The following is a 22,456-nucleotide window of genomic DNA, read 5'->3' on the forward strand; positions in this document are numbered from 1 at the left end:
GAAATTCCTGTGGTGGTGCTCGAGTTCCGGTGATACGTGTTTTGTGGTATTTTCATGGTTGTCTGGGATTTGTTAGTCTTTTTTTAAAAGATAATTTACTGTAAGTTGTTTGTTATACAGACGATAGTTTTTTTATTGCTAAACACTGAAGAAAAACTATTGTTTGGGGATGTTTCATGACAAACTAAAACCAAATAATTAGGTTCTGGCGGTCAAAATGCCAGGAATTTATCTTAACTACAAACAGCTTTGTTGTTTGTATGATCCTGGCTGTTCACAATAATACTAAAGTGAGAAACTGAAGTTTTGTGAATTTCTTGCATTTGTAATGCAGTTAATACATCGATATCAATACCCGTAGTTAGCTCAACCCAGCAGACATAAAAGCCACAAAATCATCTTGGAAGACACATGAACCACATAAATAAAACAAAACACAGAACAGTTATCATTTGGTCAGTTTAGGAGACAAATCCAAGTTATCTAAATGTAGCCAGATTGAAAGAAATTGTGCTTATTGTAGCATGTTTTAATAAAGTTCAGTAAAACTGCTAAAGAGACTCACATCAGCACACAAAAACTTTCATTGCTCCTGTTTTATATTACACATTGATGTAAATAAAGGTTTAGACAACAAAACTATTTCAGAGCTTAATAATCCACAAAATAGGTCTTTGACAGAGATAATAGTGAATACTATCAGTCTGTAAAATTTAGTCCCATTAACAGGTTGAGGTTCAGGTTATGTACCTGCAGCAAAAAAAAAATACTTCACAGAGGCCAGACAACCTTCTGTTTGACAGTTTGGATGTTGTTCATCCCCTCCTTAAGAAAAGCATTCGACTGATTAATGGATCTGAACACAAATTTAGTCTCGCTCCATAAAACAGATTCAACTCCACAGAGTTTTCTGAAAGCTGTGCTTCAGTTTTATTTATTTTTGGTTCATGATCTTGATATAGTTTTCTCCCAGTCTTTATCAAGCGATTTTATTTGTCAGGTTATATACATATTAAACTACTGAATTAATTTAGTAGTAGTTAAAGTGTTAGTGTTGCCTGAGGACAGAGGCTGTTCTACATTCTGTTCTGTCTTATTACATCTGAACTCGTCTTTCAGTACATATTTGTACATCTTAAATGTGTTTTGTCTTCCTGAAAAAACAAGAGTTTCCTGTTGTACCACAAGCTGCAGGTTTTTGATGAAATTCATTTATATATAAACATTTGCAAGACGCCTCAATGTTTAAAAAAAATCTCCAAAGAAGGGGTTCTGTGGGAAAAGAAACAGAACATTAACACATTTGACCATATCAGCCATCTTGTGCAATCATTTATTTGAATTATCTGGAAAAACATGTGAACCAGACAAACCCACAAGATTGAATAATTTGGATTTTTTTTTTTTTTTTTTGCCTTTGGCCCTTCAAAAGCCTCATCCCTTCCCTCATAACAGCCGGCCAGGAACTTACTGTTCCCTGCATTCTCATCTAATCTCACTCTGTTTGAGCCTCTCTCTCGAGCGTCTGTCAGCACGGCCCAAACCATAAACGACCCTGGAGAGCCGAGGCGATGTCTGAGGAGAGAGAGGGAAAGTGAACCTGGAGCTGCTGAGGTGTTCTGTCATTACATCAGCATCAAGAGATCTGTGGAAAAACTTCAGTATAGAAGGGTTTGTTTATCCAGAATGAAATCATATTGTAGTTTTAGTGTCCAGCAATTATCTGACAAAGATTTATTAGATAACGCCTTAAAGAAGGAGCTGTCCTGAAGTCGCAGAACTGCCAGTTGGATCCCATCACTCATGTGTGGGAACGGCAGCTTCTTGAACCACTTCTCCAAAATAATTCACAACGTCTGCAGTTTTAACGGGCTCAGCCATGACCACCGTCCTGTGGGCATTTTATGTGCAGATTCAAATCAAAACAATCTTCTTCCTCACTGAATCCCACCACATTATGTCATTTTGGGTGTGGGAATGATGGCGTTCGAATAACATACCCTCCTCATGACCTCACTTTGGATAGATCTTCCTCTTCGATCCGACATGTTTGAGGATGACTTCATATGTGGGGAGGGAAAGCACCTGGGGAACAAATGTGCTTTGTCTTTTTTTTTTTTTTAGTTTTCTTTGTTTTGTTTCACAATGAGGGTCACACGTAAGGGTGGTGGTGTTTTAAAGTGTACTTTCAAGCATGTTCAAAAACAGTCCGATCTGCTTAGACAGACATAAAAGAAATAAAATAAATGAACAAAACAAGAATTAGGGAATAATTCTCAATCTGATTGTCTGATTAATTGTCTTTTGAACCAAACATTACATCAACACCACAACCTGCATGAACCAGCAACGATTCGGTTTGAACAAATCGACTTTTAAGTCCGATACGCAACAAAGAACGTGTCCATGTCCTACTTATATCATTCATCGGGGAGTTTATGTTTGTTTTGTCATTCTGTGCATGTAGAGTTTCCCTCTGGGCACCATGCAGACTGTGGTCCACTCCCTTGACTTCTCATATAATGTAACTGCACCACAAAACATCCGCAAACTGCAAATTATAAAGTCAGTTCGTTCAAATCAGGATAAGAAAAGAGTCAGTGATTGTTTATGAGCTACAGAAGACAAACATTAACAAGCAACAGATAACACATATCAGGTCAGGAACAAAGGGATTTTATTAGGCATTTTTATTTGTTTCAGCATGTGTTGGTTAGGTCAGCAAAATGTAGATGGATATAATTTTGATGAAGCTTCTCCCCCTGGGTTTGACCCTCATTAGATGCAAATCTCTGTGTAACTTCAGTGCTTCCATTAGAAGAACTGACAAACGTAAGGAATTGGCAACTAATCCTTTCTAAGTCTGTTTTAATGAATTAAAGCTGTTGTTAAAGTCGGTCAGTGGAAGGAAAAACTCCAGACACGGATTCAGTCATTAAGTTATTTGTAAAACGCAGCATATTTTGGGAGTCATCAGAGCTTTTACTATAGTTAGATCTTTAATCAGAGAAAAAGCTACAGCATATTCAGAGGAAAACTCCTTGGTACAAATAAATAAATATTTTTAAAAACATTTATATTTTTTAAACACTGTTTATCATTTTATAAGAAGTCCTTGGAGGAGAGTCAAAGAAAAAGTGTAATTTAGTGACTAATAAAATGTGGAGTCTACTGAATATATCCATTTATGACTTGATCTTTTTGTGTTAGATGAAAAATACTTAGATATGATACTATCAACTAACAGTTGATAGTATCATACTATAAGAACAATGGATTTGAACTGACTGCAGTATTGTCAGATCCAAGTTTGTCCCAAACCTAAAAGATTTTGTTTTAAAGTAAATCCTCTGTTTTCTTGGCTTGGCAGAAAAACACCTTATATTTCTAAATGAAAATCAGCATGAAAAGGTTTAGGCATCAAAGGTCATGACATATTATGGTCTGCCAAAAATGCTAAAAATCTATACTTCTATGCTTTTTATATTGCAGGTTATTACATTTTTAGTTTTACAACTTTTATAATTCTTGCAGCTCTTGTTTAGAAAATATTAATTTCCAACTATTTTGAGTGTAAATTACAGCGACTTTAAAGTTTCTGCACTGAACTACATGTTGGATGAGTAAATCAGTACAGATATGGTATACGGGTTCAGCATTTTTTTCTTAAAAAGTCGACTTCGCTTGAAATAACATGTTCCTTAAAGATCATAAGATATACTGTGTTTTTGGTGGACCTGAAAACAAAGAGGAGAACCAAGTTTTGGTGTGTTTATGCAGCATTTTTCTCGGGGCAAAGTTAACCATTCACATTGATGCCCGAAATAAGTTTGTTTTCACACACAAAAAAAGAGAGTGAAGTTGCCAAAGTGCTGCAGAGTTTAACCACACTCAGCCCTCTGGAGTCTGCAGTTTAGTGGTTGCTTAGACTTCTGTTTGGACCTCTGATGGCTGCTGTCACTGGACTTTCCCAGGATGACAGAATGGCTTCGAATGGTTCAGCTGTCACCGAGGGTCAGCGTGCGGGGAGTTAGCTCTGTCACCAGCCGGCCAAAACATCCAGGGTTCAGCTCGCCTCAGCTGCCAACAGCAGCCATTCTGGCAAAACAGGACGAGTTAAATATAGAGCTCTACTGTTCTGGGAGTCTAATCAGGAAGACAAGAGAGGAGTAAAAAGAGCTGGCTCTGTGACAAAGGATATCACACAGCACCTCTGCCTCTCTTCTGACTTTTTTTTTAACTTTCACACACCCATCAGCTGGCTTCTTGACGAGATAGGGAGGAAGGAAAACGAGCCGTTTGCCTCCTGAGTGAAGCGGGCAGGCTGTGAGAGTGATAGAGGGAAGGAGGGAAGGAGGGAAGGAGGGAAGGAGGGAGGGACGTTCCAGAGCTCTGTTATTGCTCTCTGCCATTCCCTTTATCAACCGAAGACCTGAAACAAGAGCGAACAGGAGCTTAAGATGGATTTTAGCGTCCCACTTTAAACCAGAGGATACGAGTGGACACATTTCTTCCTTTTTCTGTCTTTTTTTTTTAAAGGATAATTTGGGCTGTTAAACGCTTAAACCTGGGAAAATCACAGCAGCAGGTAAGCAAGCTTCTTTTTAATGATAAAAAAAGGTTTCTCTCTGCTCTTGTGTGGGAAACAAAAAAGAAAAAAAAACTTTTAGTCAGAAATTAGTTTATCTAAAAGTGCTGCTATAGTTGACATCAGTTTTATGAAACTTTATCTGAGTGGCGGTTTGAACTAATTCACACCAAATGAATGGTCACAAACTAATCAGCTCATTAATTATTCATTCAAATAATGCAGATTCCTACATATTTGAATGATTTTTGCAACAATTATCTTGAAAAGGCTGCTTTTAGAGTTAATAAGGCTGCATTCAGGCAGCGCAAAAAGAAAAGCAAAAGTTATGAATCAAACATTTCTCAATGACTGAATGAATGAGAGCTTTTAGTGCAAAGAATTTTCTGATTTACATGTGGGAGGACGAGCCCACGGCTTCACCGGAAAAAAGTGAAAGCAGCTCACTGATCCAGAAGACATTATCTTTGGGAATTATATGCACTTACATGTGACCTTTGCCCTCAACTCATCTCCAACGCCTCTGCAGCGCAGTGTACTGTAGCTCTAACTGCACAAACACACACTCCTGCTTTAGCCGGAGCTTTGACGGGCCGCAGAAGGAGGACATCTCTCACCCTGAATATTTTTGGGGTTGTTGAGATGCCAAAACGAATTCCGTTTCATGAAGTCATCTCACGGCTCCTGGGAGTCGCTGTTTGTCAAGGCGTGACATCACCTCGTCTGAAAGGAAAATGGGAAATGTCAGGAGAGTGTGGCTCATGCGACAGGTAAAACAGCTTTCTGCCACCCTCTGCAGCTCACAGGGTCCCAAAGCACTCAGAGATATAACCACTAACTCAGGACAGGGAGAAGTGCTGCAGAAATATTCCTCATTAACATTTTTGTGCTTGTTCCACACATGCCCTCAACAGTCTGTGGACTTCAATCAGCTAAATGGCTCCTTGAAAAGATAGATTTGTGAACATTTATCAGTCCCAGCTTGTAAATGAATCAGTCTTACTGTAAATCAATAATGTGGTCCCTGTTTAAAGTGAAACAGAGCTAAGCTCAGTTTGGGTGTTTGCCAAGAAGCTGCTGATCTGAGATCTGAGGCTGAGCTCATGGCATTACAATGGCTCTGTGTCAGTTGTTGCAGAAGGTGACATAGTTTAGCTGTGAGACGTACGTGCAACTTTAAAGTAAAGTCCCACCATCCATCTAACACTCCAACATACTGTATGATAGATGATCAGTTCCTTTGGATTTGCTTGTATTTGTTACCAGCTTTCTTGCAAATAATTTCCTTTGTTTTTATCTTATTCAAACATTTATGTTTGTGTAAAAGTCATAAAATGTCCATCATTACCAAAAGAAGAATGTAAATGATAATGTTTTTGCCTTGTGTTTGTGTGTATGTGTTTGAGGGGGGTTGCTTGTCTGTCTGTTAGCACAATATGTCATGAACCACTGAACAGATTTTATGAATCTTTCAGGAAATGATCACAGAACATCCATCTACAAGTGATTAACTTTTGGAGCCAACACAATTTAAGATGGCCGCCACAACAAACTGACCTCAGAAAACACAAAACTGACAGTAGCTGAGAGTTTGAAGTTTCTGGCCAGAAATCTGAGGCAGATTAACAGTTATATCTTTACCAAGTAGAAAAGAAAATCCAGCAAAGACCTGACACAGGACCTGAGAGATGCATCAACCTTTATTAGATCATTGACTGTACACCAGGTTTTCAACTAAAAGCTGTAGGAATCACCTTACAAGTAATAAAATACTATTTTATATCTGTCAAACTGTATTATCTTTGGCATTTTTCATATAGTCAGCTAAAGAAATTGGAACAACTGGTGACTTAAATGGTATAAAATGAACTGAAAATGAGTGGAAAATTAAACCAAGTTAAAGAAAAGCCTAAAGAAATATTGTTTAAGAATACTTTAAGAGATTAGAAGACTGTCCGAGGTATTTGAAGAAAAAAAAATCTAAGGAATTCAAGAACAATGAAGGACTTTTGGGGCAGAACTGTGTGTTTGTGTGGGTCAGTCTTTATGAACAGAAACACAACGGAGGAGGTGGAGCTCGTGACTGTCAGTGGTGGGTGTTTTCTGTAGGTCTGCGGGGCCTCACCAGCAGCTGTCACTGACACATGTGCTGCTCCAGCCGTATAAGTGCCTCCAGGCTCGAATTCCAAACATACAGTTTAGACACATTAGGATGATTCGCAGAGCAGTCGCACTCGTAACTCATGTTGCCTTCGTTTAAAAATAAGTCCCTAAACTCCATAGCAACCCAAGATCTTCTCAAGATCACGTGATAACGCAGCGTTCGTTAAAAAGTAAAGCTTAGTTGCTGCAAATGCTTGATTTGTTAATTTCCTGCGTCTTGGTTGTAAAAGACATTTGAAATTTCACTGAGGGTAGAAAATTGTTCCCATATTTCCACCCTCTAAATGTTTGTTGAGGTGAAATGACACAATCATGACACAATCATGTGAGCTGTGTGATGATGTCACACACTCAAAGGCCTCGTCTTCCCGACGATGTTACTCAGAATAAATCTGAAAAGCATGACACATCTCCGAGGATTATTCCTAATTATCCTTGAAGACTAAAAGTGTTTACAGATTTCTTATCAGACAGGGTCCTTCACATCTACCATGTTATTTCTGACTCATTTTACTGGAATCGGTCCTTTTTGCCTGTGTGAAAAAGGTAAACAATGAACAATAGAACAACATAAAACAATCCAAATCTACACCTATAAAACTGAAACTGGTTGTGGTTTGGAGATTTGGACTGGTGTGATTATCCAAATGGTGAGTTATCATTCCGAGCATTTCAGGGAGTGAAACTGTGAGTTTGTGTTCAAAAAAAAAAAAAAAAAAGTGTAACTTTCTGGCTCAGGGGGCAAAAGAAGTCCAGGACATTTCACAGAGCCATAACATTATGACCACTGGAGAACAGAGTGATAAAATGAAGTTACACTTTTCACTTTGTCCTCTTTATTAATGCTACAAAGATGTATTTGCCTGTGTGTGTATGTGTGTGTCTGTCTTTGTCTGATAGCAAAATATTTCATGAACAACTGGACAGATTTTAATTAAACTCTTAGAAAGGCATAATTAAATCTACCTCTAAAGCTGATTAACTTTTGGAGTCAACGCAATTCAGCTAATTGACCTTATCAAGCACAAATGTGTCTATAAATCAGTCAGCTTTACAGCTACTGAACTAAAATTTGGTGTGGTATTCGCTGAGGGTCATCTTTAACACATACTCCAAACACTAACAGATCACACAAGATCTTTGTTTAAAACATGCAAGGCCGCAGGCAGTACGCATTCCTTCAAAACAGGCTGTTTTTTTAAATTGTGTACCTGTTTTTGTCTCCAACATCTCATCATAGATGTTAAACTCTATCTAATGGTTAGTTAAAAAACATAAAGTGTTGTTCAGCACTGATTAAATGTTTACAGCTGGATTTACAATCTCATAACCACCCTGCCAGGGGGTGATGAGACAAAAAAAATGTGCTGCGCCTGTCTTGGCCAGTGGTGCAAAATGTATTAGATTTTCATGAAACCTGTAAATTGAGAGGTAGTTGCTATTTTTTTAAACTCAGACTAACTCTTTTCTATTGGATTACTGTCGTGTAATAGGAAACAAAATGTAGAATTAGTAATATTAATGTTGACAGTAGATGACATGAAGAGAACTAGACTTTTATTCAAGAGACTGACGCTGGTTTCTTATCTGGTACAATATATTTTTTGTAATTTTGGGGGGGAATATTCTGTTTGGTTGCACAGTAAAATAAAAGAGTAGGTAGGAATAAAATGGTCAGGTTTGGTATGTGTCACTAATGAATAAATGGATAGTAAAAAAGTTTGGAACATGAAAATAAAAACTAATGAAAGAAAATCACCTTAATATCTACATTTTTATTATAAACTAGTATTTAAAGATAAATATTTTAACTGAAAGGTGTCACAGTGCAACTTTTTTTTAGATGATTAGACATATGAAGTTTAAATTAAACCCCAATTTGATGCCTTAATGTGAAGAAAATACAGCATTTTGCACTTGTCACCTTTACATCACCCACCAAGACAAAAAAAACGCAACAAGTAAGAGTCCAAATCACAATCTACCTGTGCTAAACTCCAAATAAAGCAAAAGACATAAAATATCTTTGCTCTAACAGTAATAAATACAGATCATAATCCTTAGTTTGCTCATCAGGAGAAACCATAACTGCTGAAGCTACAGTTGTCTCCAGTGAGAGGATCAGGTTAATGTGACATCAGGAAATTACTACAAGATGAAACCCACCACCTAAGCTGACATTTTGCTCCTGTGTGACATGTCAGCATTACTTTGTGGCTAAGAGGTATTAATAGAAGTCATCATTACAAAAAAAAAAACAAGCTGGAAAAGATTGAATTTATGAAATAATAATAATATTGTGTAATAATCTGAGAGGGTATTGTATGGAAACCCTCATCACAGTCCTCCAACAGTAATGGTATTTTTCAGAACTTGAGTAAAATGAATCTATAAGGTTATTGGAAGTCTTGGCAAAGAAGATGACCATCAAGATTCAAGAAACAGATTACAGATTTGTACCCTTGCATGGTCACATTTCTTTTATTATTAGCAGGATTGATTTTTAGCTTCCTTTCTCATCCACAGCCACATTTTAAACCAAAGTTTCTGTTTTTTGGTGGGCTGCTATTTGTTGCTTCTACTACATTTACTCCAGTGGCATGAACAAACAAGCAAAGACTCAAAACTTCCCCCATTCCCTTTTTGGTCACATATGTCTCTTAATAAGAATCCACCCAAATGCACTGAATTAAACTTATTTTTCTGATGATGTGATGTTCTATTATATACAGCTGCATCCCAGACTTGTTCCTCCCATCCTCTCCGCTATAGTTTCCTAACTTTTCAGAATATAATGTTGCACAAGTGGGACAAAACCTACTTACTTTCAGCCATATTTTGTCTTTTTGATGTTGTGTGTCCCAAAAAAGCCTTTGAAGCACTCCTACTGATTCATAAACTAATTATATAATACTGTAATTCGTTTAATACCAATGAAAGCCCTAAAGGCTGACCAGTGTCCTCAAATCAACAGTAAATACTTTAAGGTAAAGTACAGAGCAAAGAATGCAGCAAATCCCAACGTGTGCTCTTAATATCTTAAATAAAAACATTTTCTGTTATTAGCTTTTTAGTTGAACCATAAAACTATGCGTCTGCTTCTTAAATCAAATAAATTCATCCTCAAGTGTAAAATACTCATTTTAAATAAATGGGAACGGGAATTTGAACTGGCTTAAGGTAAATGAAGGTTAAGATTTAAAAAAAGTTACATATAAAACATCACTTTGGTAAAGTTTTACAGCTTCCTTTTTGGCTTTAGAATGTCAGAACGTGCATTTGCAAGAACATATATATATATATATATATATATATATAAATACACACACACACACACACACATATGCGACAGCTGAACTTGGAGCAAACCTCATTACAGATTAGAGTTCCATTTTAAATTTAGGTTTAGACCTTCACTGGAGTCTTGCAGGTTTTAGGGCCTTCTTTCATACTAGATTCCAGCGAGTCGGTTGTGCCTTGTGGTTTACATGATGTGAATTTGAGTGAGCATTGTGGTGGATTGAAGTGGACCTCAGAGACTCTCCTTTATATTCCATAAAAACAACTGGCAGTGTTGCATGCTAGACTGGAATGCAGGCCATGCAGCTCAGAAATCCCCATTTGTTTTACAAGAATTCATGAAATTAGAGACCACAGTGATCAGTCGCGGTGAATCAGACTGCAAAGAAATCTTAATGAATGACAAACAGGCTGTTTAGTAAGTCTTAAAAGGTAAAAACTAAAATAAATCAATCATTTTAATTAAAAAGGTTCTACAGTCAATTTTCTATATGTATCACATTATTTTTATGCAGAAAGCAACATTCATTTAGACAAAAACGAGAAGAAGTTTTATGGTTTGGCATCTTTTGGTTCCCATTTTGGTTTTACAGTCACCATTTTTACACTTTACACTTATTCACTTTCATTCACTCATCTTTTATTTTCACGTATTTAGTTCAAGAGCTGTTTGAGCCAAAGTGGAGCTTTTGGGAGAATCACCTTAGGACAGAGGAGACAAAACTGGAGCTTTCTGGCAATAAAGGGTCTAATGTAATCTCAAGACTATTGAGATATTCTGGAGCAAAATGTGCTGCTGAGTGTCAGAAAGCTTGGTCTCAGTCACAGGTCATGGGTTCTCCTTCAGGAATATGAGCCAAACACAGCTATAAACACCAAAGAATGGCTCAGAACAAGACATTGGACTATTCTGAAGTGGCCTTCTGAGCCCTGATCTAAATCCTACTGGTTATCTGTGGAATGAGCTGAAACATGCAGTCTGGAGAAGGAACTCGTCAAACCTGAGCCAGCTGGAGCTGTTTGCTCATGAGAAGTGGGACAAAATACCTGTGGACAGGTGCAAAGCTCTCAGAGAGAGAGTATTTCCTCTTCTCTTTATCACTTTTGTTAGTTTCAAGTTAATTCAGTGACCTTTGTGTATTGTTCTTTCTTCGACAAAAAGTTACAAACGAATTGATCCATGTCTGTAGGCGTCTACAGGTAAAACCTTCAGCTGTGACAAACCCACAACCCTGATTTCTCTGTTGAACCAGAGTGAACCTGCAAAACGAGCCGCTCTGTTACAGTAGCTCCTCCGCATCTTCTTGGCTTCAGCCCAGAAACTAAAAATAAACCAGCAAGTTTCTAACTCTGCGTCAACTAACGTGTTACTTGCGCTCAGGAATTTTGTTCTAGTCATTGACATTACATTTCATTTACATGTTTGAGTGGTTCATCACCGCTGGATGTCTTAATGCCCTCCACTTCTAGGAAACATTCAAACCCCCTGGCTAAATGGTGCCACGGACACCTTCTACAAACTGGTGCAGAACAGGACCCAGTGATATTGAGCCAATGGCTGAAACTAATAGTTCTGAACAGGAATGAAGAGTCTGAAATGAATCTCCGGTTATGAACCAGATCACCTTGAAGCCAGCGTGAACTAAATGAACTCCGAGAACTCAGATAAAGAGTGCGTTTAATGTGCTTTTTTTCTCCTTCTCTGCTTGAACTCAAGGATGCAGGCGGTGTTATCTTTCACCCCTTCTTAGTTTTGTCCGTGGGTATTTTTCCTGGAAGCAGGTGGAATTCAAAGAGACTGGCTTCAGGCATCATTAAACTTCACTGCTTTCTTAACTTTCCCGAACACCATTACAGCGGAAGATAAACGTTTTTCTTGATGTTAATCAAAAGCTTTCAAACCTCTGAAACCACAAATTATGAGTCTAATTTCTCTTCACTTCATTGTCTTATCGTACACAGCAGACTAGCTAAAACGAATAAAGATGTAGGGGAAAAAATTAGAGCTCCTTCATTTTTGAACTACCTTCCTATTGCCAGCAACTTTTAGATGATTAGCTCACTAAAAGCACTGCTTTTTTTACCTACTTATGAGATGGATAATGGGACCATGGATTATTGGGCTCTCTGGCTCAGGAGCAAATGATACAAGAAAGCAATTTATTAACATATTCTTTTAAACAGCATTTGAACCCAAGAAAGAACAAATGTACAAGTCTACTTTTCTCTTCTTTTCTGTTATATATAGTTAATCAATTTAAAAGACAATTCAGAGTTTCTTTTGGTGCACTTTAAGCTTCATCAGTTAAACTTTTTGTGAAGTGTGTCTGATAAGGTTGCAATCCCACCTCTTCCTGTCAGAAGGATGATTGTTGCAGTTTCAGGTGTACTCACATGGATCTGGATTATGGCTCACCAATGGGATCTTCTCACTTAAGGAAAGAAATATTTTTATCACATCAAGTGACCACAATTTTCCCACATTGTGTGTTTGCAGCAACAGAGAACGTCTGATACAGGAACAGCAAAATTTCTGTTAAAAAAAACACAAAACAATTGTTCATAAAACTGAGAAATAAACCAAAAAAATTCCTGATATAACTTATAGGCTGGACCAAAAAAAAAAGTCTTACCACATATTGTGTATTTGTGCAGATTTGAGCTTGAGGAAAAATCAAATTTATTTTACAAAACCAGAATCATTTTAGGTAAACTGACAACAAAAGAAAAAAACCCCCAACTTTCATAAGGTTGTGAATAAAGAGTTCTCACAGGAGAGGTGGTCAAGGCCAAAGTACTGAGGGTCCCATTATACTGCAAAACAACAACAACAAACAAATATCCTATTTCTTCTGTGTTTGGTTCAGGTAAGATGAGGTCCAAAAGCAGCGGGGTGGAGAGTCCAGCCAATGGGGTTCTTGTGGTTCCACCAGGTGACCATGACATCAACCAAGAACAGGAAGTAGGTGTACCTGGGAAGAGCCTGAAGGCCAGAGTTCAGCTGGAGGAAGGTGAGGCAGATGTGATCTCTGATAAGGAGAAGCTGCTGTTGGAGTCCACAGAGGCTGGAGACAAACGAAGGGACATCATAGATCTGTCCAAAGAGGATCTGTTGAAACTGCTGGGAATCATGGAAGGAGAAGTTCAGGTGTTTTTTTTTTTTCCACTGTCATTCCACATTTTGTGTATGACTTGTAGCAACAGAAGAAAACGTATTTTTGAAAATGCATCTTGGATGATCAGCCAGCGTGATGCACTGCAGTTTTAGAACAATAGCGCCACCATGTGGCTTCTAAGGAGCCAGACTTGTCAAAAGCCCCAAAACAGCTTTCAAAAAGCCCCAAAAAACTATCAGCCAAGATCATTTCAAAAGATTACAAGAAGGTCTGGTTCCTTGGAAGCAAAATCTAAAGAATTTTAAGTATTTAAACATTTTTCAGTGCTGAATATTTGAGTCGAAAAGCTAATGTAGAGGTCATCTCTCCCATTTGCATGCTTATTGTCCTCCTCAGGCCATAAAATGTAATATGGTATGTATGTGTGTGACTATAGGCCAGGGAAGATGTTATCTGCATGATGAAGTCCCAGCAGACTCCTCCGGAGGTCTTTGAGTCCCAGTATGGCTGTGCTGCCCCTGGTTCGGCCCTTAAAGCTCTGCAGAGGGACAGCTTCATCACTGGCACCAAGCAGCACAACCCCAGTGTTTACCAGAAACCCATGGCTGAGGTCAGAACTGATTTCCTGCAATCAAATTTTTAAGGATAGTGAGGCTTTCAACATTTATTTTAAATCCAAGAAAAACAACACAGCGTCTTGCAGGTCATACCCTTGTAAATGGAACAAAATTTCTTTACTGTGTCTTTAAACTTTGCATGTGTTTGCGATCGTTCCTGAGAGTTTTTGCCCTTCTTTTTTTTTTTTTTTGCAGCTGAAACGTCTGCAGGAGAAGCACAGGGAGACGTACAGTCGGATGCTGGGCCAGCTGCTGCTGGCTGAAAAGTGCCACCGCCACACCGTCCACGAGCTGGAGGTGGAGAAACACAAACACGCCGACTACATGAACAAGAGTGACGACTTCACCAACCTCCTGGAGCAGGAAAGAGAAAGGTGAGGAGGGAAAAAGGGAAGAAATGCTGAAGCATCACAGAACTAAAGTTTATAAAAATTAAACTTCTAAACTGTTGATTGACATATGTGTCGAGGTGTTTTGAGGTCAAATAAAACATTGTTGGTGTGATGTCATGACTTTTAAATGAGCCTGCAGCTGCTGCTTACTGACTGACACACATATTAGTACAAAAGATAGAAAACTGAAGCTAATTCAAAGAAGAAAAGGTGTGGGTTAGGGCAGCAGCTTCAACAAGATATATTTTTGGCTTTTAGACTCATTCATTTTGAAACAAGGAACTACATGTATCACAAGTCTTAGCTTCCATTTGAAATAGTCACAAACTTTAACTTTTCTTAAAAGAATTAGGGAAAGATTTAGAGGTCAATTATGAACTTCTTGGCCTGTGTAGACTTGATCCACGGAAGCTTTTCGGTCCAGGCTTTTTGCTGGAAAAACGACAACAAAATAAACCTGGAAGTTGAGTGCAAGAAGCATAAGTGAAACAGTAAAGGGCATTTTCAGAAGAACAAAGTTCTCATGACATCACCTGTGAAATGAGGTCATGGCTGCGGTTGTAACATGTGGAGTTCTGATCAGAGAGAGAAAAGGTGGAAATACCATCAGAGCGCGAGAGGTACACCCTGCGAGGACAGAGGGCCTCACAGGAGTCAGTCAAGCTGCTTTCAAGAGAGTAAATGTGCATCAAACTCATACAAGGAAGGAGGCTCTTCTAAATAAAATTATTCATAGATGAGTTTATTGAACTTTGCTGCAGTCTTCATAATAGACAGCAGTCCAGGACTTGTCTGTGTGTGTTTGTTTGCAGCATTTGTAAAATATTTCATGAGCCGCTGAAAGGATTTTAATGAAAGTCTCAGAATAATCACTGGATGTTCATCTACAACTGATTAACTTCCAGAGTTAATCAGATGGCTGCTACAGCTAAACCCCAAAATGACTTTAACTCGAGAAATGTTTCAGATACTGAGCTAAAATTAGCTGGGAGTCATTCTCAACACATCCTCTGAGCACTAACTGATTGCCTGATATCTGTTCTTGAACCTTTGCCTCTGCTAAATGTTTCATCTATATTTCTGGTTGTTTTATTAAAGACAGAACCCCAAAGACAGAGGCAGGTCTGACCTCCATCTGACCCACATGTGTACACTTTAATGGACATTAATGCCGCCTTCACTATTTTCTTTAAAAACTGTTCACTTTACCTGGTAAAAGGAATAAAACTCTCTTATTCACAGAGCTCACTGTTGTTCATTTTGGGCCTACAGGTGTGAAGCTGTCATATAGAAAATCTGGGATGTTTTTCCAGGTGGAAATAAAAAAATAGCTTAGGGCTCACAGGGTTATCATACTTTAGAAACAAATATATTTAAAAGGTGTAAAAGAAGAACGCCAACATAAAAACAGGCACGAGTTTCTGTTGTCCATCTGTGTTTTGACAGTTTGCTCCATCAGAAGCGTGTCATGATCTCACACTTCTCAACGTGATCTCCGACAGCCGCCTGAGAGTGAGGAGAGAAGAGTCAGGGGTTCTGTGCCAAACATCTGCAGGAATGCAGAGGATGGGCACTGAGGAAGCTGTTTCTGACTGGTAGCCATCAGACACTGACACCTTTTCATGCAACGGAGCAATTTATATGTCAGGAAGTTGAACATTTTTAAGTGGCACGGTGGAATGTGTGGAGGCTGACAGAAGAAACAGCCTCCGCTCCTGATGGAGTTTCAGAGTCACGCAAAGAAAACGAAAACCTGCAGCAGATCTACAAACTGTTCATATCAGGAACAACATGCTTTAGTCAAATGTTAAAATAGACTCTGAGTTTTCTACTTTAATGCTCAGTCAGCTTGTTGAATACAGTGCCTAACTTTTTATGGTTAGTGTTCAACACAAAGGGGCCTCTGAGCAAGTATATCAGGAAATACAAAATAACATTTTCAAAATAATAGAAAAATTTCTTTAAACATTTCTATATCTTCACCTATAGATGAGCATTTAATTTGCCTGCCTAATGTGTAATACACTGTAAAACAGTTTGTCTTCCACAGCAACAGTAAACTATGACTCTTTTATGACTTCACCATCTGTGTCAGATACCACTGACATCATGGTTTTGACCTTTCCATGACAGTAATCTTAGAGTGAAAGTTATTTTAATTTAAGTGACACCTCACTGTGTAAATATGGTTGTTATGAGTCGCTCTGCACAGATTTAGAATTTCACTTTTACAGCAGCCACTTGTTAATTGGCAATAAAAGCTGCTTGTAAAATGCATCAGTGAATATATTTACTGACAAATACAGAAAAAAAGGTTTGGAGTTTCTGTCTGCATTCATTCACAGAGATGTGGAGTTGCATCTAAAATGATCCACTTTCTGCATCAGCTTGCACAAAAAGCTTCCTGTTCCGATCGGATCTGTTCTCCCAGATCTTCTTCACCCCAGGAGAGCCGTTCAGCTCATTTAGGTCTGGTTTCCTCATTATATGGAGATTTTGCAGGGAAGCTTGTTCTACTTTCCCCTGGTGAAACACGAACACACATCCTCTTCTCACTCCCGTATCTGCTTGTCTTCTGGCTTTAAGTACCAACATTTTATTTGATTTCACCCAGCATGCACTGAGAAAGGGGTGAAATTCTTTCCAGTAGTTTTAAAGGCTTCCTGAGTTTAAAAATGCGTGAAAACTGAGGGGAGTTTTGCAGAAGCCTTCCGCTTTGGCTTGGGTTCCTCCTCCTTTCACTGCTGCTCAAAGCGGAGCAGCTCACACACACTCTCGTGCACATTACTGCCCTGTATGGATGAGGTCACATCACTCACTGGAGGTGCTCCAGGAGCGCTTCGGTGTAATTTCTTTTCTCTTTCATTGTTGTGATAAAATACTTGGCATGTGATGGAGAAAGATTTGTGGCAAAACGGAGACTCTTCTCCTGCACTCTTGGTGTATTTCTAATGGGTTTATCTGCAGCTTGTAGAGCATCATTAATGGGTAAGTTTCGAATGAACTCTGATTCTGAAATATGTTTTGAATAAAGCTCATTTTGTCCTTTTAGTGGTTGCACAGTCTTCCTTGTGCTGGCTGGTCTAATTTGCTTTGTTTTGCAATGCAAAAATGTTCACTTTGAATGATGGATTAGAAATGTACAAGTGTACAAGGAGGAGACGCGGCTGCTTTGCATGCTTTTTGTTGGAGCCGGAGATGTGAGCGGGGCATGAGCTGCATAGAAAGAAGCTGAGAGAAAAGAGCAGCGCTCGGCGAGGGGCTGTTAGTAAAACTTTCACTCGCAGTTTGTGTTTTCTGTCCCATCAGCAGGGGGTAAAACGGCAGGAGTGTTTTGAGGTTCTGAGGTACATTTTTGCCATTTTTCACCAGATTGTACCAGTTTGCTTAGTCTGTGTAATCAAATATTGTATTTGATTATTTATTTTTTGATTTTTCTTTATAATAAGATATTATTTTAAAACAGTGTTTAAAGTGGTAATTTGAGTTTTTGAAATTCAAAGAAAAACGTGTTTTTCTAGGCTGTTTGTTTCTTCAGCGAAGAAAACCTTGACATGGAAATAAAGCTTGAATTTGTAAAACAGTACTACAGTACTGATAATTATATAATGTGATTCAGCAGCACTTTTGTGCTCCAAGCTCATTCCTTAGTTTTTCTGAGGAAATGCATTTATATTTAATCAGTATTAGTTATATTTTAATCATTAGAATATAAATATTTGTACAGACATTATTACCTCTGCCAAGGAGGTTGTGTTGTCAGTAGTGTTGGTTTGTTTATTTGTCTGTCTGTTAGCAAGATTACCATTGAACAGATTTTGATGAAATTTCCAGGAAACCTTAGGGTTGTCACAAGAAAAAAGTGATTCAGTTTTGGTAGTCCAGATGACGATGATCCTAAAACCTTAGTGGAGGTTTGCACTCTCTCTGCGCTTCTAGTTCTTTTATTTACTTTGTTTAGTTTTGCTGGGAGGTCTTGTTTTTTACTTTTATGTCTTTGTTATCACCTACTAACAGGCACTGTGATACAAATTGGTATGGTTGTAGCTGAGAGTGCTCTACCACTAATGTAGAGCACACTTTTTGACTGTTAAATCATCAACATAAAGTATTCTTTCTTTGTTCTCTTTCAGATTGAAGAGGCTGCTGGAAAACGAAAAAGCCTACCAAGTTCGGAAAGAGAAGGAGCACTTCAAACGTCTGGCCAAGGTGCGAGAGGAGCTGGTCAAATTGAAGTCCTTTGCCTTGATGTTGGTCAATGAGCGCCAGCAGCACCTGGAGCAGATGGACCATCAGAGCCAGCAGGTCCAGGAGCTCAGCGTGCAGCTCCAGCAGCGGGACCAGGCTTTGAACAAAGCCAGGGAGCACGCTCAGGAGGACACCCACCGGGTGCAGACTCTGGAGGCTGAGCTTAAGGAGAAATCCAGTAAGCTCACCCAGCAACATGAAGAAATGAGCACCGAGCTGTCTGATCAGGAGCTCCAAAATCGCCAACTTAATGCTAAAATTTTGGAGCTCACACACAACGTAGATGAGCTGGAGGAAAGCAACAGGACTTTGAGGAAGTCTGAGGAGGAAATGCAGGAGTTGAGAGAGAAGATCAGCAAAGGGGAGTGCGGCAGCTCTAACCTGATTACTGAATTGGAGAACCTGCGGAAGCGGGTGCTTGAGATGGAAGGAAAGGATGAGGAGATTACCAAGACAGAAAATCAATGTAAAGAGCTAAGGAAGAGGTTAGAAGAGGAGAATAGCAAGAGTAAAGACCTCAGGCTGGAAGTAGAGAGGCTCCATAAGAGAATGATGGAGTTAGAGAAGCTTGAGGAAGCATTCAGCGTCAGTAAAGCTGAGTGTGCACAGTTACACACCACTCTAGAAAGAGAGAAGGTCCTGACCAAGGAGCTTTCTGAAGAAGTGATAGCTCTCAAGATCCGTATGAAAGAGCTCGAGTCTTCTGAAATCAAGTTGGAAAAGTCTGAGTTAAGCCTCAAAGATGACCTGAGGAAGCTCAAGTCTCTGACAGTTGCTTTGATGGATGAGCGAAAGACACTGATGGAAACTGTGAAGTCAGATGAAAAGAAAATAGACGAGCTGAGCAAGATGGTCAAACTTGAGCAGGCTAGGGTTATGGACGTGACTGAGAAACTGATAGAGGAAAGCAAAAAGCTCCTGAAACTAAAATCTGAAATGGAAACCAAAGTGGAGGCTTTGACAGCTGAAAAGGGGGAGCTCAGCACTAAGCTAGCCTATGAAACTGATAAAACAGAGGATCTTAACTTTAAGATAAGCCAAATGAAAAAGAAGCTGGATGGGTTTGAGCAAGCAGAAAAGCTATCCGTAAGGAATTCAGTGATATGTGATCTGGGAAGAATGTCTAACCCCAACGGGAAAGAGGACAACAAAGTTAAAGAGCTGACATTTGAAATTGAGCACCTGAAAAACCGTCTAAAACAACTTGAAGTAGTGGAGGGAGATTTGATGAAGACAGAGGATCAGTATGATGTGTTGGAGAAAAAGTTTTTGACTGAACAGGAAAAAGCAAATGTCCTTTCCCAGCAGGTGGAGGAAATGAAGAATCAGATAGCACGGAACAAAGCCATCGAGAAAGGAGAAGAGGAAAGCCGGGAGGAAGATCTCCGACAGCGATGCAAGAGAGAGGAGGCCAAAACCAGAGAGCTACAAGCCGATGTGGTAGCTTTCAAGGAGAAGATCCATGAACTGATGCACAAAGAAGACCAGCTTTCTCAGCTCCAAGTGGACTACTCCATCCTACAACAGAGGTTCTTGGAGGAGGAAGAGAAGGCCAAGAACATGGGAACTGAAGTTTTCCATCTCACCAAAGAGCTAGAGATAGCAAAGCGTCAAAGTCGAGCACTGCGACCCAGCCTAAATGGCAGGAGAATAGTGGATGTAGCTGTCACATCCACTGGAGTACAGACAGAGCCATCATCTGCTGAACCAACAGAGGAGGATACACCAGCTGGGTTTATCAGAAAGTCTGTTCAAGAAGAGAACCACATTATGAATAACATCAGGCAGAAATGCCTGAAGAAACCCGGTGAAAAAAGCGGTGCTGCTGATCGCTGTCCATCTAGCAGTGATTTTGGAATAAAAAAATCCTGGATTCCCTGGATGAGGAAAAAGGACCCCACTCCTCAGGAGAGCAGTCTAGAAAAACCTGTGCACCTCAATGGAGAACATTTACCCTCTAAACTGACCACACCTCAAAACCAAGGGCAGCCTTTACACATCCGAGTGACACCAGATCACCAAAACAATGTGGCCACTCTTGAAATCAGCAGCCCGACTGCTGAGGATGTTTTCTCAAACTCAGCTCCTCTTAGCCCCAACCCATCTCAACCAAAAACCAGGATCACAATCATTCCCACCTGCTCCGCTCCAACCACTCGGCGAAAAACTCCTACCGGAATTCATGGTCTTGAAAGAGCTAAGTCTCCAGTCACCATCACAACAATATCTAGGGCTAAGTCTCCAGAAAGCAGTCGACTCTCCTCTTCTACCTCAGGAAGACCGCTGTCCCCAGTTTCTGTTATGACAATCAGCAATGCTGTGGTGTCCGAGACACCTGCTTCCCGAGAACCTCAGGAAATGACCATGGGACGGGCTGTGTTCAAGGTTACTCCTGAGAAACAGATGGTTCCAATACCTGTCCGAAAGGGCCAAAACAATGGTAGCATCATCACCACCACGGATGATAATAAGATTCATATTCACCTGGGCAACAGCATCCCCCCAAAGATGGTAGTCAGACCAGTGGCTAATGTAACAGAAAACAAAGAGCTGACCCTATCGACTGGGACAGTTTTGCGCTCACCACGCCAAATCACAACCACTACAACGAGGAGCATGCAGACAAAAGTGTCAAGCAGTATTACCATATCCACTGTTACGTCTACAACTTCAAGACCCACCCAGAGCACGGTAAGTTGTATTTCAAGATCCGACTTGTTCAACTTAGTCCATTCTTTAAGTTTTCTATCTTTCCCCAACTCCAGTTAGATGGCAATTTTTTTTTTTTCTCAATCTTGGATTGGTGTTACAGTGGCACTCATATGCTCTTTGTGAATGAGAGAGATGGGTGATATAAACTCTCCAAAAGTCATGTTGTCATTTATACTAGATTGTGTACATGCACAAACAGGTCGTGTACAGCTTTGTCCACTCTGACAAAATACAGCCTACACCCATTGAATCCTAGCCTGGATATTTTTTTTATTTGTATCTATATACAGGAGAGATATTTCCATAATTTTTATGAATAATGGGATTAGAATAGCCTTTTATTTCTTTTATGGAACTTGTTTTCTTTTGTTTTACTTGCCTGAGAAACTTTACTCTCTTTTTTTGCCAGATTGGGCATGAAACCCAGCTGGCTCGCACAGGTCTTACTCGGATCCCAATGTCCAAGAGCCTGAAGGCAGGAAAAGCTGCTTTGCCGGGAATCTCAAGTGGAGTGAAGCTGGAGTCTCGGACGGAGAGTCAGTCTGTGAAGATAGAGGTTAAAAAATCCACTGTGAATAGCAGTACTTTACAAAATGGAGGGAAAGTTTGACTGACGTCCATCCATCCATTCTCTATACTCACTTGACCCTTGATCTAGGGTTTCAGGGAGGTGGTGTTTATCTCAAAAAGCGGGGTACAGCCAGCACAGGTTGTCAGCCCATCTCAGCATTTAACTGATGTTATATAAGCAATAATACATAAAATACTTTATGGTGCTTCAAAGAGTAATACAAAGATGTATGTTGTTCCAATTCAACTCAGCAAAAAAACAGCAAGACTCAGAGGCATTTTAGTAATGCAAAAAGCCATTCATTTTTATGCATAGAGAATGTTATTTCTCATTGCTTCACACATTTTTTGCATTTTAGATGTTTTTACAGAAAGTTGTGGGGTGGATATTTGGGTTAAATATTACATCTGATTGAGATGCTACTAACTTTTATTTTGTTTTGATTGTCACACATAAAAGTTTTTAGAATATATTGTAAGGTCAATTGTTTTGGGTAAATTATGTATTTGTTTTTGTAAATTTTTTTTGCTGTACATAATTTTTACAAATAAGTATTTTAAATAAACGTTGTGTCAAAAGACAGCGTGTCTTATGTAATGTATACAATACAAATAATAAAATATGTAGTAATGATAGCTTTGTTGATCTTTGCAAACAGACCAGCCACTTTAATGGCTCTGTCTTCTGTAACATATATTAAAATAAATTTATATATATATATATATATATATATATATATATATATATAT

The 22,456-nt window shown here is 39.1% G+C and overlaps 1 protein-coding gene across 1 annotated transcript; it reads left to right on the forward strand.

Moving 5' to 3' along the window:
- Positions 1-4,077: 4,077 nt before the first annotated feature.
- Positions 4,078-21,950, forward strand: LOC108236491 (filamin-A-interacting protein 1). Its single transcript, XM_017417161.3, has 6 exons — positions 4,078-4,588; positions 12,919-13,199; positions 13,604-13,777; positions 13,980-14,158; positions 18,310-21,115; positions 21,546-21,950. The coding sequence occupies exons 2-6, from the start codon at positions 12,924-12,926 to the stop codon at positions 21,744-21,746; spliced, it is 3,636 nt and encodes a 1,211-aa protein (XP_017272650.1). The 5' UTR covers positions 4,078-4,588; positions 12,919-12,923; the 3' UTR covers positions 21,747-21,950.
- The last annotated feature ends 506 nt before the right edge of the window (positions 21,951-22,456 follow it).

Source organism: Kryptolebias marmoratus, linkage group LG10 (assembly GCF_001649575.2).
Source record: "Kryptolebias marmoratus isolate JLee-2015 linkage group LG10, ASM164957v2, whole genome shotgun sequence".
Taxonomy (NCBI): domain Eukaryota; kingdom Metazoa; phylum Chordata; class Actinopteri; order Cyprinodontiformes; family Rivulidae; genus Kryptolebias; species Kryptolebias marmoratus.